General features: G+C 64.2%; 1 protein-coding gene across 1 annotated transcript in view; it reads right to left on the reverse strand.

The window, feature by feature from the left end:
• The window catches only part of CKMT1A (creatine kinase, mitochondrial 1A), a 35,760-nt gene that overhangs the window by 13,808 nt on the left and 7,018 nt on the right, over positions 1–14,934 (reverse strand). The window contains exon 2 of the mRNA XM_075006581.1: positions 12,377–12,575. Within this exon, the coding sequence (XP_074862682.1) occupies positions 12,377–12,575 (199 nt within the window). The remainder of the gene's footprint in view (positions 1–12,376; positions 12,576–14,934) is intronic.

Consider the following 14,934-nt stretch of genomic DNA (forward strand, 5'->3'; position numbering starts at 1 on the left):
GCCGCATGCTTGACTCTGGCCTGGACACAACAGCACCACTGCCACACGTCATACCTACCTCACAGAGCTGGAAGGGACCTCAGGAGGTCATGGGTCAGCCACCCCTGCCCAGCTCTCCCAGAGCCGTCAGCCGCCCCTGGGTTGGAATGGGCGTGGGGGCTAGGCCCTGTGAATGAAGGCAGCCAGGACTGCTTTGCTGGGGCTGCCGCTCCTGTGAAGCTGTCAGGGCAGCACCTGTGGGCTGTAAAGGCGCACGGAGCCTCAGCAATATGGGGAGCTGTGCGGAGCCCATGGGGAGGCAGAATCTGCTGACTGGAGCAGGGGCCAGATGGAGGGCCGAAGATTTGGCTCACACTGGAGCCAAAGGCTAAGCAGGTGTAAAGCCCTGGGAGCCTCTTGCTGACCCCTGCAGGGCTGGCAAGCAGCAGCTGAGGTGAGGGGCCATCCTGGGGAAGTGTTGCCCTAGCAGAGTGGGGCTGGGCTGGGGGGTCTGAAGGGTGGGGAGTCGCCCTAGCAGAGTGGGGTTGGGCTGGGGGGTCTGAAGGGTGGGGAGTCGCCCTAGCAGTGTGGGGTTGAGCTGGGGAGTCTGAAGGGTGGGGAGTCGCCCTAGCAGAGTGGGATTGGGCTGGGGGGTCTGAAGGGTGGGGAGTCGCCCTAGCAGAGTGGGGCTGGGCTGGGGGTCTGAAGGGTGGGGAGTCGCCCTAGCAGAGTGGGGCTGGGCTGTGGGGGGTTTGAAGGGTGGGGAGTCACCCTAGCACAGTGGGGTTGGGCTGTGGGGGGGTTTGAAGGGTGGGGAGTCGCCCTAGCACAGTGGGGTTGGGCTGGGGGTCTGAAGGGTGGGGAGTCGCCCTAGCACAGTGGGGTTGGGCTGGGGGGTCTGAAGGGTGGGGAGTCGCCCTAGCAGTGTGGGGTTGGGCTGGGGAGTCTGAAGGGTGGGGAGTCGCCCTAGCAGAGTGGGATTGGGCTGGGGGGTCTGAAGGGTGGGGAGTCGCCCTAGCAGACTGGGGCTGGGCTGTGGGGGGTTTGAAGGGTGGGGAGTCACCCTAGCACAGTGGGGTTGGGCTGGGGGTCTGAAGGGTGGGGAGTCGCCCTAGCAGAGTGGGGCTGGGCTGTGGGGGGTTTGAAGGGTAGGGAGTCACCCTAGCACAGTGGGGTTGGGCTGGGGGTCTGAAGGGTGGGGAGTCGCCCTAGCACAGTGGGGTTGGGCTGGGGGTTTGAAGGGTGGGGAGTCGCCCTAGCACAGTGGGGTTGGGCTATGGGGTCTCAAGGGTGGGGAGTCGCCCTAGCACAGTACGGTTGGGCTGGGGGGTCTGAAGGGTGGGGAGTCGCCCTAGCAGTGTGGGGTTGGGCTGGGGGGTCTGAAGGGTGGGGAGTCGCCCTAGCATAGTGGGGTTGGGCTGGGGGCTCTGAAGGGTGGGGAGTCGCCCTAGCAGAGTGGGGTTGGGCTGGGGGGTCTGAAGGGTGGGGAGTCGCCCTAGCAGAGTGGGGTTGGGCTGGGGGGTCTGAAGAGTGGGGAGTTGCCCTAGCAGAGTGGGGTTGGGCTGTGGGGGGGTTTGAAGGGTGGGGAGTCGCCCTAGCAGAGTGGGATTGGGCTGGGGAGCCGGAGGGGTGGGGAGTCGCCCTAGCAGAGTGGGGTTCGGCTGTGGGGGGGTTTGAATGGTGGGGAGTCGCCCTAGCAGAGTGGGGCTGGGCTGTGGGGGGCTTTGAAGGGTGGGGAGTCGCCCTAGCAGAGTGGGGTTGGGCTGGGGGGTCTGAAGGGTGGGGAGTCGCCCTAGCAGAATGGGGTTGGGCTGGGGGGTCTGAAGGGTGGGGAGTCGCCCTAGCAGAGTGGGGTTGGGCTGGGGGGTCTGAAGGGTGGGGAGTCGCCCTAGCAGAGTGGAGTTGGGCTGTGGGGGGGTTTGAAGGGTGGGGAGTCGCCCTAGCAGAGTGCGGTTGGGCTGTGGGGGGGTTTGAAGGGTGGGGAGTCGCCCTAGCATAGTGGGGTTGGGCTGGGGGGTCTGAAGGGTGTGGAGTCGCCCTAGCAGAGTGGGGCTGGGCTGGGGGGTCTGAAGGGTGGGGAGTCGCCCTAGCAGAGTGGGGTTGGGCTGGGGGGTCTGAAGGGTGGGGAGTCGCCCTAGCAGAGTGGGGCTGGGCTGGGGGGTTTGAAGGGTGGGGAGTCGCCCTAGCACAGTGGGGTTGGGCTCGGGGGTTTGAAGGGTGGGGAGTCGCAGTAGCAGAGTGGGGTTGGGATGTGGGGGGGTCTGAAGGGTGGGGAGTCGACCTAGCAGAGTGGGGTTGGGCTGGGGGGTTTGAAGGGTGGGGATTCGCCCTAGCAGAGTGGGGTTGGGCTGTGGGGGGGTCTGAAGGGTGGGGAGTCGCCCTAGCAGAGTGGGGTTCGGCTGTGTGGGGGTTTGAAGGGTGGGGAGTCGCCCTAGCACAGTGGGGTTGGGCTGTGGGGGGGTTTGAAGGGTGAGGAGTCGCCCTAGCAGAGTGCGGTTGGGCTGTGGGGGGGTTTGAAGGGTGGGGAGTCGCCCTAGCACAGTGCGGTTGTGCTGTGGGGTCTGAAGGGTGGGGAGTCGCCCTAGCAGAGTGGGGCTGGGCTGGGGGGTTTGAAGGGTGGGGAGTCGTCCTAGCAGAGTGGGGTTGGGCTGGGGGGTCTGAAGGGTGGGGAGTCGCCCTAGCAGAGTGGGGTTGGGCTGGGGGGTCTGAAGAGTGGGGAGTCACCCTAGCAGAGTGGGGTTGGGCTGGGGGGTCTGAAGGGTGGGGAGTCGCCCTAGCAGAGTGGGGTTGGGCTGGGGGGTGTGAAGGGTGGGGAGTCACCCTAGCAGTCTGGGGTCGGGCTGTGCGGTCTGAAGGGTGGGGAGTCGCCCTAGCAGAGTGGGGCTGGGCTGGGGGGTTTAAAGGGTGGGGAGTCGCCCTAGCAGAGTGGGGTTGGGCTGGGGGGTCTGAAGGGTGGGAAGTCGCCCTAGCATTGTGGGGTTCGGCTGTGGGGGGTCTGAAGGGTGGGGAGTCGCCCTAGCAGAGTGGGGTTGGGCTGTGGGGGGGTTTGAAGGGTGGGGAGTCGCCCTAGCAGAGTGGGGTTGGGCTGGGGGGTCTGAAGGGTGGGGAGTCGCCCTAGCAGAGTGGGGCTGGGCTGGGGGGTTTGAAGGGTGGGGAGTCGCCCTAGCACAGTGGGGTTGGGCTCGGGGGTTTGAAGGGTGGGGAGTCGCAGTAGCAGAGTGGGGTTGGGATGTGGGGGGGTCTGAAGGGTGGGGAGTCGACCTAGCAGAGTGGGGTTGGGCTGGGGGGTTTGAAGGGTGGGGATTCGCCCTAGCAGAGTGGGGTTGGGCTGTGGGGGGGTCTGAAGGGTGGGGAGTCGCCCTAGCAGAGTGGGGTTCGGCTGTGTGGGGGTTTGAAGGGTGGGGAGTCGCCCTAGCACAGTGGGGTTGGGCTGTGGGGGGGTTTGAAGGGTGAGGAGTCGCCCTAGCAGAGTGCGGTTGGGCTGTGGGGGGGTTTGAAGGGTGGGGAGTCGCCCTAGCACAGTGCGGTTGTGCTGTGGGGTCTGAAGGGTGGGGAGTCGCCCTAGCAGAGTGGGGCTGGGCTGGGGGGTTTGAAGGGTGGGGAGTCGTCCTAGCAGAGTGGGGTTGGGCTGGGGGGTCTGAAGGGTGGGGAGTCGCCCTAGCAGAGTGGGGTTGGGCTGGGGGGTCTGAAGAGTGGGGAGTCACCCTAGCAGAGTGGGGTTGGGCTGGGGGGTCTGAAGGGTGGGGAGTCGCCCTAGCAGAGTGGGGTTGGGCTGGGGGGTGTGAAGGGTGGGGAGTCACCCTAGCAGTCTGGGGTCGGGCTGTGCGGTCTGAAGGGTGGGGAGTCGCCCTAGCAGAGTGGGGCTGGGCTGGGGGGTTTAAAGGGTGGGGAGTCGCCCTAGCAGAGTGGGGTTGGGCTGGGGGGTCTGAAGGGTGGGAAGTCGCCCTAGCATTGTGGGGTTCGGCTGTGGGGGGTCTGAAGGGTGGGGAGTCGCCCTAGCAGAGTGGGGTTGGGCTGTGGGGGGGTTTGAAGGGTGGGGAGTCGCCCTAGCAGAGTGGGGTTGGGCTGGGGGGTCTGAAGGGTGGGGAGTCGCCCTAGCAGAGTGGGGCTGGGCTGGGGGGTTTGAAGGGTGGGGAGTCGCCCTAGCACAGTGGGGTTGGGCTCGGGGGTTTGAAGGGTGGGGAGTCGCAGTAGCAGAGTGGGGTTGGGATGTGGGGGGGTCTGAAGGGTGGGGAGTCGACCTAGCAGAGTGGGGTTGGGCTGGGGGGTTTGAAGGGTGGGGATTCGCCCTAGCAGAGTGGGGTTGGGCTGTGGGGGGGTCTGAAGGGTGGGGAGTCGCCCTAGCAGAGTGGGGTTCGGCTGTGTGGGGGTTTGAAGGGTGGGGAGTCGCCCTAGCACAGTGGGGTTGGGCTGTGGGGGGGTTTGAAGGGTGAGGAGTCGCCCTAGCAGAGTGCGGTTGGGCTGTGGGGGGGTTTGAAGGGTGGGGAGTCGCCCTAGCACAGTGCGGTTGTGCTGTGGGGTCTGAAGGGTGGGGAGTCGCCCTAGCAGAGTGGGGCTGGGCTGGGGGGTTTGAAGGGTGGGGAGTCGTCCTAGCAGAGTGGGGTTGGGCTGGGGGGTCTGAAGGGTGGGGAGTCGCCCTAGCAGAGTGGGGTTGGGCTGGGGGGTCTGAAGAGTGGGGAGTCACCCTAGCAGAGTGGGGTTGGGCTGGGGGGTCTGAAGGGTGGGGAGTCGCCCTAGCAGAGTGGGGTTGGGCTGGGGGGTGTGAAGGGTGGGGAGTCACCCTAGCAGTCTGGGGTCGGGCTGTGCGGTCTGAAGGGTGGGGAGTCGCCCTAGCAGAGTGGGGCTGGGCTGGGGGGTTTAAAGGGTGGGGAGTCGCCCTAGCAGAGTGGGGTTGGGCTGGGGGGTCTGAAGGGTGGGAAGTCGCCCTAGCATTGTGGGGTTCGGCTGTGGGGGGTCTGAAGGGTGGGGAGTCGCCCTAGCAGAGTGGGGTTGGGCTGTGGGGGGGTTTGAAGGGTGGGGAGTCGCCCTAGCAGAGTGGGGTTGGGCAGGGGATTCTGAAGGGTGGGGAGTCACCCTCGCAGAGTGGGGTTGGGCTGTGGGGGGTTTGAAGGGTGGGGAGTCGCCCTAGCAGAGTGGGGTTGGGCTGTGGGGTCTGAAGGGTGGGGAGTCACCCTAGCAGAGTGGGGTTGGGCTGTGGGGGGTTTGAAGGGTGGGGAGTCGCCCTAGGAGAGTGGGGTTGGGCTGTGGGGGGGGTCTGAAGGGTGGGGAGTCCCCCTAGCAGAGTGGGGTTGGGCTGTGGGGGGTTTGAAGGGTGGGGAGTCGCCCTAGCAGAGTGGGGTTGGGCTGTGGGGGGGGTCTGAAGGGTGGGGAGTCGCCCTAGCAGAGTGGGGTTCGGCTGGGGGGTCTGAAGGGTGGGGAGTCGCCCTAGCAGAATGGGGTTGGGCTGGGGGGTCTGAAGGGTGGGGAGTCGCCCTAGCAGAGTGGGGTTCGGCTGGGGGGTCTGAAGGGTGGGGAGTCGCCCTAGCAGTGTGGGGTTGGGCTGGGGGGGTCTGAAGGGTGGGGAGTCGCCCTAGCAGAGTGCGGTTGGGCTGTGGGGGGGTTTGAAGGGTGGGGAGTCGCGCTAGCATAGTGGGGTTGGGCTGGGGGGTCTGAAGGGTGTGGAGTTGCCCTAGCAGAGTGGGGCTGGGCTGTGGGGGGGTCTGAAGGGTGGGGAGTTGCCCTAGCAGAGTGGGGCTGGGCTGGGGGGTTTGAAGGGTGGGGAGTCGCCCTAGCAGAGTGGGGTTGGGCTGGGGGGTCTGAAGGGTGGGGAGTCGCCCTAGCAGAGTGGGGCTGGGCTGGGGGGTTTGAAGGGTGGGGAGTCGCCCTAGCACAGTGGGGTTGGGCTCGGGGGTTTGAAGGGTGGGGAGTCGCCGTAGCAGAGTGGGGTTGGGATGTGGGGCGGTCTGAAGGGTGGGGAGTCGCCCTAGCAGAGTGGGGTTGGGCTGGGGGGTTTGAAGGGTGGGGATTCGCCCTAGCAGAGTGGGGTTGGGCTGTGGGGGGGTCTGAAGGGTGGGGAGTCGCCCTAGCAGAGTGGGGTTCGGCTGTGTGGGGGTTTGAAGGGTGGGGAGTCGCCCTAGCACAGTGGGGTTGGGCTGTGGGGGGGTTTGAAGGGTGGGGAGTCGCCCTAGCAGTGTGGGGTTGGGCTGGGGGGTCTGAAGGGTGGGGAGTTGCCCTAGCAGAGTGCGGTTGGGCTGTGGGGGGGTTTGAAGGGTGGGGAGTCGCCCTAGCACAGTGCGGTTGTGCTGTGGGGTCTGAAGGGTGGGGAGTCGCCCTAGCAGAGTGGGGCTGGGCTGGGGGGTTTGAAGGGTGGGGAGTCGTCCTAGCAGAGTGGGGTTGGGCTGGGGGGTCTGAAGGGTGGGGAGTCGCCCTAGCAGAGTGGGGTTGGGCTGGGGGGTCTGAAGAGTGGGGAGTCACCCTAGCAGAGTGGGGTTGGGCTGGGGGGTCTGAAGGGTGGGGAGTCGCCCTAGCAGAGTGGGGTTGGGCTGGGGGGTGTGAAGGGTGGGGAGTCACCCTAGCACTGTGGGGTTGGGCTGTGGGGGGTTTGAAGGGTGGGGAGATGCCCTAGCAGAGTGGGGTTGGGCTGTGGGGGGTCTGAAGGGTGGGGAGTCGCCCTAGGAGAGTGAGGTTGGGCTGTGTGGGGGTTTGAAGGGTGGGGAGTCGCCCTAGCACAGTGGGGTTGGGCTGTGCGGGGGTTTGAAGGGTGGGAAGTCGCCCTAGCAGAGTGGAGTTGGGCTGTGGGGGGGTTTGAAGGGTGGGGAGTCGCCCTAGCAGAGTGGGGTTGGGCTGTGGGGGGTTTGAAGGGTGGGGAGTCGCCCTAGCAGAGTGGGGTTGGGCTGTGGGGGGGGTCTGAAGGGTGGGGAGTCGCCCTAGCAGAGTGGGGTTGGGCTGGGGGGTTTGAAGGGTGGGGAGTCGCCCTAGCACAGTGGGGTTGGGCTGGGGGGTTTGAAGGGTGGGGAGTCGCCCTAGCAGAGTGGGGTTGGGCTGTGGGGGGGTCTGAAGGGTGGGGAGTCGCCCTAGCAGAGTGGGGTTGGGCTGGGGGGTTTGAAGGGTGGGGAGTCACCCTAGCAGAGTGGGGTTGAGCTGGGGGTTTTGAAGGGTGGGGAGTCGCCCTCGCAGAGTGGGGTTGGGCTGGGGGGTTTGAAGGGTGGGGAGTCGCCGTAGCGCAGTGGGGTTGGGATGTGGGGGGGTTTGAAGGGTGGGGAGTCGCCCTAGCACAGTGCGGTTGTGCTGTGGGGTCTGAAGGGTGGGGAGTCGCCCTAGCAGAGTGGGGCTGGGCTGGGGGGTTTGAAGGGTGGGGAGTCGTCCTAGCAGAGTGGGGTTGGGCTGGGGGGTCTGAAGGGTGGGGAGTCGCCCTAGCAGAGTGGGGTTGGGCTGGGGGGTCTGAAGAGTGGGGAGTCACCCTAGCAGAGTGGGGTTGGGCTGGGGGGTCTGAAGGGTGGGGAGTCGCCCTAGCAGAGTGGGGTTGGGCTGGGGGGTATGAAGGGTGGGGAGTCACCCTAGCAGTGTGGGGTTGGGCTGGGGGGTCTGAAGGGTGGGGAGTCGCCCTAGCAGAGTGGGGATGGGCTATGGGGGGGTTTGAAGGTTGGGGAGTCGCCCTAGCAGAGTGGGGTTGGGCTGTGGGGGGGTTTGAAGGGTGGGGAGTCGCCCTAGCAGAGTGGGGTTGGGCTGGGGACTCTGAAGCGTGGGGAGTCGCCCTAGCAGAGTGGGGTTGGGCTGTGGTGGGGTTTGAAGGGTGGGGAGTCGCCCTAGCACAGTGCGGTTCTGCTCTGGGGTCTGAAGGGTGGGGAGTCGCCCTAGCAGAGTGGGGTTCGGCTGTGGGGGGGTTTGAAGGGTGGGGAGTCCCCCTAGCAGAGTGGGGTTGGGCTGTGGGGGGTTTGAAGGGTGGGGAGTCGCCCTAGCCGAGTGGGGTTGGGCTGTGGGGGGGGTCTGAAGGGTGGGGAGTCGCCCTAGCAGAGTGGGGTTGGGCTGGGGGGTTTGAAGGGTGGGGAGTCGCCCTAGCAGAGTGGGGTTGGGCTGGGGGGTTTGAAGGGTGGGGAGTCGCCGTAGCACAGTGGGGTTGGGATATGGGGGGGTTTGAAGGGTGGGGAGTCGCCCTAGCAGAGTGGGGTTGGGCTGTGGGGGGGTCTGAAGGGTGGGGAGTCGCCCTAGCAGAGTGGGGTTGGGCTGGGGGGTTTGAAGGGTGGGGAGTCGCCCTAGCACAGTGGGGTTGGGCTGGGGGGTTTGAAGGGTGGGGAGTCGCCCTAGCAGAGTGGGGTTGGGCTGTGGGGAGTTTGAAGGGTGGGGAGTCGCCGTAGCGGAGTGGGGTTGGGCTGGGGGGTTTGAAGGGTGGGGAGTCGCCCTAGCAGAGTGGGGTTGGGCTGGGGGGTTTGAAGGGTGGGGAGTCGCCGTAGCACAGTGGGGTTGGGATGTGGGGGGGTTTGAAGGGTGGGGAGTCGCCCTAGCAGAGTGGGGTTGGGCTGTGGGGGGGTCTGAAGGGTGGGGAGTCGCCCTAGCAGAGTGGGGTTGGGCTGGGGGGTTTGAAGGGTGGGGAGTCGCCCTAGCACAGTGGGGTTGGGCTGGGGGGTTTGAAGGGTGGGGAGTCGCCCTAGCAGAGTGGGGTTGGGCTGTGGGGAGTTTGAAGGGTGGGGAGTCGCCCTAGCGGAGTGGGGTTGGGCTGTGGGGGGTTTGAAGGGTGGGGAGTTGCCCTAGGAGAGTGAGGTGGGCTGTGCGGGGGTTTGAAAGGTGGGGAGTCGCCCTAGCAGAGTGGGGTTGGGCTGTGGGGTCTGAAGGGTGGGGAGTCACCCTAGCAGAGTGGGGTTGGGCTGTGGGGGGGTCTGAAGGGTGGGGAGTCACCCTAGCAGAGTGGGGTTGGGCTGTGGGGTCTGAAGGGTGGGGAGTCACCCTAGCAGAGTGGGGTTGGGCTGTGGGGGGTTTGAAGGGTGGGGAGTCGCTCTAGGAGAGTGAGGTTGGGCTGTGGGGGGGTTTGAAGGGTGGGAAGTCGCCCTAGCAGAGTGGAGTTGGGCTGTGGGGGGGTTTGAAGGGTGGGGAGTCCCCCTAGCAGAGTGGGGTTGGGCTGTGGGGGGTTTGAAGGGTGGGGAGTCGCCCTAGCAGAGTGGGGTTGGGCTGTGGGGGGGTTTGAAGGGTGGGGAGTCGCCCTAGCAGAGTGGGGTTGGGCTGGGGACTCTGAAGGGTGGGGAGTCGCCCTAGCAGAGTGGGGTTGGGCTGTGGTGGGGTTTGAAGGGTGGGGAGTCGCCCTAGCACAGTGCAGTTCTGCTCTGGGGTCTGAAGGGTGGGGAGTCGCCCTAGCAGAGTGGGGTTCGGCTGTGGGGGGGTTTGAAGGGTGGGGAGTCCCCCTAGCAGAGTGGGGTTGGGCTGTGGGGGGGCTTGAAGGGTGGGGAGTCGCCCTAGCAGAGTGGGGTTGGGCTGTGGGGGGGTCTGAAGGGTGGGGAGTCGCCCTAGCAGAGTGGGGTTGGGCTGGGGGGTTTGAAGGGTGGGGAGTCGCCCTAGCACAGTGGGGTTGGGCTGGGGGGTTTGAAGGGTGGGGAGTCGCCCTAGCACAGTGGGGTTGGGCTGGGGGGTTTGAAGGGTGGGGAGTCGCCCTAGCAGTGTGGGGTTGGGCTGGGGGGTTTGAAGGGTGGGGAATCGCCCTAGCAGAGTGGGGTTGGGCTGGGGGGTTTGAAGGGTGGGGAGTCGCCCTAGCAGAGTGGGGTTGGGCTGTGGGGGGGTTTGAAGGGTGGGGAGTCGCCCTAGCAGAGTTGGGTTGGCTGTGAGGGGGTTTGAAGGGTGGGGAGTCGCCCTAGCACAGTTGGGTTGGGCTGTGGGGGGGTTTGAAGGGTGGTGAGTCGCCCTAGCAGAGTGGGGCTGGGCTGGGAGGTCTGAAGGGTGGGGAGTCGCCCTAGCAGAGTGGGGTTGGGCTGGGGGGTCTGAAGGGTGGGGAGTCGCCCTAGCAGAGTGGGGTTGGGCTGTGGGGTTTGAAGGGTGGGGAGTCGTCCTAGCACAGTGGGGTTGGGCTGTGGGGTCTGAAGGGTGGGGAGTCGCCCTAGCAGAGTGGGGCTGGGCTGGGGGGTTTAAAGGGTGGGGAGTCGCCCTAGTAGAGTGGGGTTCGGCTGGGGGGGTCTGAAGGGTGGGGAGTCGCCCTAGCAGAGTGTGGTTGGGCTGGGGGGTCTGAAGGGTGGGGAGTCGCCCTAGCATTGTGGGGTTGGGCTGTGGGGGTTCTGAAGGGTGCGGAGTCGTCCTAGCAGAGTGGGGTTGGGCTGTGGGGGGGTTTGAAGGGTGGGGAGTCGCCCTAGCAGAGTGGGGTTGGGCTGTGGGGTCTGAAGGGTGGGGAGTCGCCCTAGCAGAGTGGGGTTGGGCTGGTGGGTTTTAAGGGTGGGGAGTCGCCCTAGCAGAGTGGGGTTGGGCTGGGGGGTCTGAAGGGTGGGGAGTCGCCCTAGCATTGTGGGGTTGGGCTGTGGGGGTTCTGAAGGGTGCGGAGTCGTCCTAGCAGAGTGGGGTTGGGCTGTGGGGGGTCTGAAGGGTGGGGAGTCGCCCTAGCAGAGTGAGGTTGGGCTGTGGGGGGGTCTGAAGGGTGGGGAGTCGCCCTAGCAGAGTGGGGTTGGGCTGGGGTGTTTGAAGGGTGGGGAGTCGCCCTAGCAGAGTGGGGTTGGGCTGGGGGGTTTGAAGGGTGGGGAGTCGCCCTAGCAGAGTGGGGTTGGGCTGGGGGCGGTGTTTGAAGGGTGGGGAGTCGCCCTAGGAGAGTGGGGTTGGGCTGTGCGGGGGTTTGAAGGGTGGGGAGTCGCCCTAGCAGAGTGGGGTTGGGCTGTGGGGGGGGTCTGAAGGGTGGGGAGTCGCCCTAGCACAGTGGGGTTGGGCTGGGGGGTTTGAAGGGTGGGGAGTCGCCCTAGCAGAGTGGGGTTGGGCTGGGGGCGGGGTTTGAAGGGTGGGGAGTCGCCCTAGCAGAGCGGGGTTGGGCTGGGGGCGGGGTTTGAAGGGTGGGGAGTCGCCCTAGCAGAGTGGGGTTGGGCTGGGGGCGGGGTTTGAAGGGTGGGGAGTTGCCCTAGCAGAGTGGGGTTGGGCTGGGGGGGGGTTTGAAGGGTGGGGAGTTGCCCTAGCAGAGTGGGGTTGGGCTGGGGGGGGGTTTGAAGGGTGGGGAGTCGCCCTAGCAGAGTGGGGTTGGGCTGTGGGGGGGTCTGAAGGGTGGGGAGTCGCCCTAGCAGAGTGGGGTTGGGCTGGGGGGTTTGAAGGGTGGGGAGTCGCCCTAGCAGAGTGGGGTTGGGCTGTGGGGGGGTTTGAAGGGTGGGGAGTCGCCCTAGCAGAGTGGGGTTGGGCTGGGGGGTTTGAAGGGTGGGGAGTCGCCCTAGCAGAGTGGGGTTGGGCTGGGGGGTTTGAAGGGTGGGGAGTCGCCCTAGCACAGTGGGGTTGGGCTGGGGGGTCTGAAGAGTGGGGAGTCGCCCTAGCAGAGTGGGGTTGGGCTGTGGGGGGGTTTGAAGGGTGGGGAGTCGCCCTAGCACAGTGGGGTTGGGCTGGGGGGTCTGAAGGGTGGGGAGTCGCCCTAGCAGAGTGGGGTTCGGCTGGGGGGTTTGAAGGGTGGGGAGTCGCCCTAGCACAGTGGGGTTGGGCTGGGGGGTCTGAAGAGTGGGGAGTCGCCCTAGCACAGTGGGACCAGGCTGCTCCATCCCCAGGGGCCACCGAGCTGTGCCAGCAGCCAGTCACTCTGAGGAGAAGCCGGGGCCCTTGGCACACTGGCAGCCTGCCTCAGCCCTGCTGTGGTGCTGGACATTGAGCAGCCCAGAGACCTTTCTGTAGGGCGTTGGGCCTGAGGTGCAGCCCCTAGTGCAGCTCTGGTTGTGGCGTCAGGCGGTGGGGCAGGGAAGCAGCACTTGTGACTACCTTGGGCCTGCCTGTTGGGGGGGCAGGGTGGCTCAAGTTACTTCTCAATGGGCTGGAAGTGCCTGCAGTTCAGAACCAGTTCCCCAGGTTCTCATAAACCAGGGGGTGACTTCCCCAAGTGGCCAATGGCCCGTCTAGCTCACCACCAGACCCCTTGCCAACAGGCTGGCAACCCCTCCCCCTTCCGCCCCAGCCGCCCTGAGCCAGAGGTGCAGCTGCTGGGTGCCCAGAGCTGGCTGTGCCAGGGGGAGGAGCAGATGTCCTGTACTGCACCTGCTTGTGCTGCTGAGCCTGGGCCCTGGGAGTAGGACTAGCAGATGCTCTTCTCCATCAGGAGAGTGCCAGAGGCACAGCGTGGTGTGGCCATGGAGCCTCATGCTCTGGGTGCAAGTGCTGGGCCAGGCTTGCTGATGCTGGGGGCGAGAGGCTGTGCACCTGAGTCTGGGGAGAGGCAGGTTATACTGCTACAATTATTATGTTAAGCTTGGCAGTTGCCCTGGCAGCTGCTCACCTCATAGGATTCTTCATCCCCTGCAACCATGCCCACTGTCTTAATGAAGGGGTGCCCAGGGTTGTCCACACCAGTCTGGATGCACTGGTCCAGGGTCCAGTTGTTGGGGGTGGTTTTGTCACAGAGCCGGGTGTAGATGGCAGGGGTCAGGTTACTGGCCATGCAGTTGTTGTGTTTCCGCAGATCTGGGTATTCGGCGCTGTGGGGAGAACAGAGCATGGGGCGTGTTTAACTCTCTAGGGTGGGGCACTGACCTCTCTGCTCATTCTCTGCCCCCTCTGTTTCTCAAGGCCTTTCAGGGAGGCTTCCATGGAGGCCAGAACACCTTGGCCAAGAGCACCACAGACTGAGAGGGAGCTGGGGGGAAGCAGACGGTGAGTGGCCTCCACATCTGAATGCCAAGTGATCTTCTGTGCTGGGCCAGGTTCCTCCAGACGTGGGCCGGATACATTCTGTTCCATGTGCAGTGTCCAGAGGCACTGAGACCTCATCTGGGGGAGTGAAGTCCCTGCTCTACAGCCTGTGCTGCAAGCCAGCTGGCCTCTAGCTCACACAGTAGAGTGGGGGGCTCTAGACCCTGTGCTCGCAGGTTCTGTCCCTGGGGCCTGCAACCTGGCTCTGTGGGAGTCACACAGGCACCAAGGCCCATGGAGTTGTGCAGCCCTAGAGAACTGTGGGTGGTCTGTTCAGCCACTGGGCAGCCCTTGAATCTCTCCAGTGGCGCTGGGCCTGCACTTAGCTGACAGGATTCTGCTCTGGAGCTCAGCATCTCCACTTCAGTTCCACCCCCACTGCTGCCTCCCCTGGACCCACCTCACTCTCCCCTTTGCCCCACAGGTGCACCTGGTGCTGTGCCCCCCAGAGGGACCCTTCCCTCATGGCTCAGACCCCGCTCCCTTGCTCTGCTGCCAGGCACAAGCACAGCCATCTGCACCAGTGTCAGCGCTGGAGATGGGCCTCTGTCCCTCTGCGCTCAACAGGCTGCTGGGGTGACAGAATTGCTGCCACTGGTATGGTTGGAAAGGGGGAGCCCAGCTGAGCTTGGGGGGCTGCTGGGCAGGAGTGAGGCAGGTGGACCAGGAGGTGCCAGGCTGCCATGAGGTGATAGCTGTGGCAGGAGGCCCCAGCCCTGGCTTGCCAAAGCCTACAATACAATGGGGGCTAATTTAGATATAACTAGTCAGGAAAGAGACCTTGGAGTTATCATGGACAGTTCCCTGAAAACATCCCCACAGTGTGCAGAGACTGTCAAAAATGCAAATAGGATTTTAGGTATTATTGAAAAAGGGATAGGAAATAAGACAAGGAGTATCTTACAGCCCCTATATAACTCTATGGTATGCCCACATCTTGAATACTGTGTACAGATGTGGTCTCCTCACCTAAAGAAAGATATCCTGGCACTGGAAAAGGTTCAGAAAAGGGCAACTAAAATGATTAGGGGCTTGGAACAGGTCCTGTATGAGGAGAGGCTAAAAAGATTGGGACGTTTCAGTTTAGAAAAGAGGAAACTGAGGGGGGATATGATAGAGGATATAAAATTATGACAGGTGTGGAGAGGGTGAATAAGGAGAAGTTATTTACTTGTGCCCATAATACAAGAACTAGAGGACACCAAATGAAATTAGTGGGTAGCAGGTTTAAAACTAATAAAAGAAAGTTCTTCTTCACTCAGCACATAGTTAGCCTGTGGAACTCCTTGTCAGAGAAGACTGTGAAGGCTAGGACTGTAACAGAATGTAAGAAAGAGCTAGATAGATTCATGGAGGTTAGGTCCATAAAAGGCTGTTAGCCAGGGGTAGGAATGGTGTCCCTGGCCTCTGAGTGTCAGAGCTGGAGAAGGATGGCAGGAGACAAATTGCTTGATCATTGTCTTCGGTCCACCCCCTCTGGGGCACCTGGCACTGGTCACTGTCAGTAGACAGGCTCCTGGGCTGGATGGACCTTTGGTCTGACCCAGTGCAGCCGTTCCTATGTTCTAAAGGCCATAGGAATTCAGGAGCTTATTGCTCTGCAGACCCATCTCCTGCCTTCCAGCCAGCAGAACTGCAGGCCCCACCTGCTCACCACAAGCCCTTCTGCCTCCTTAGCCAGCAAAGACCTTTGAACATCTCTCCCCTGGCCTGCGCACTCAGTGCGAGGTCGAGCTCAGGGACGGCTCCTCATGCAGTGAGATCTCCGAGCTCCTGGATGGAGGCCGGGCACCCTGGGCCCCTTAGGTGGGGCTGCCATGGCTGGGAAGGAAGGAAGGCAGGCAAGCTCAGAAGGCCAAAGGAGTAGCCAGAGGCCCCAGTCTGCAGCTGGCAGGAAGTGCCCCCAAGGGTGCAGTTTATTGTATTAGGGAGACACTTACTTCTAATCAGCTTAATGAGGGGCCTTCTCTGACCTCATTCGCAGCTGAGAGAAGCTTACTGCTTTCCCATGTCAGTGAGTGGCTCAGCAGAGAGGGCACCCCTGAGCTGAGGCCTTTGCCCCTCTATGGGGCAAGAGAGGCACTGGCCTGTTAGTTCAGACACGAGGGCTGGGGCTTGGCATGTCTCAGCTAGACAGCGACCACT

This window comes from Carettochelys insculpta, chromosome 12, assembly GCF_033958435.1.
Source record: "Carettochelys insculpta isolate YL-2023 chromosome 12, ASM3395843v1, whole genome shotgun sequence".
Lineage (NCBI taxonomy): Eukaryota > Metazoa > Chordata > Testudines > Carettochelyidae > Carettochelys > Carettochelys insculpta.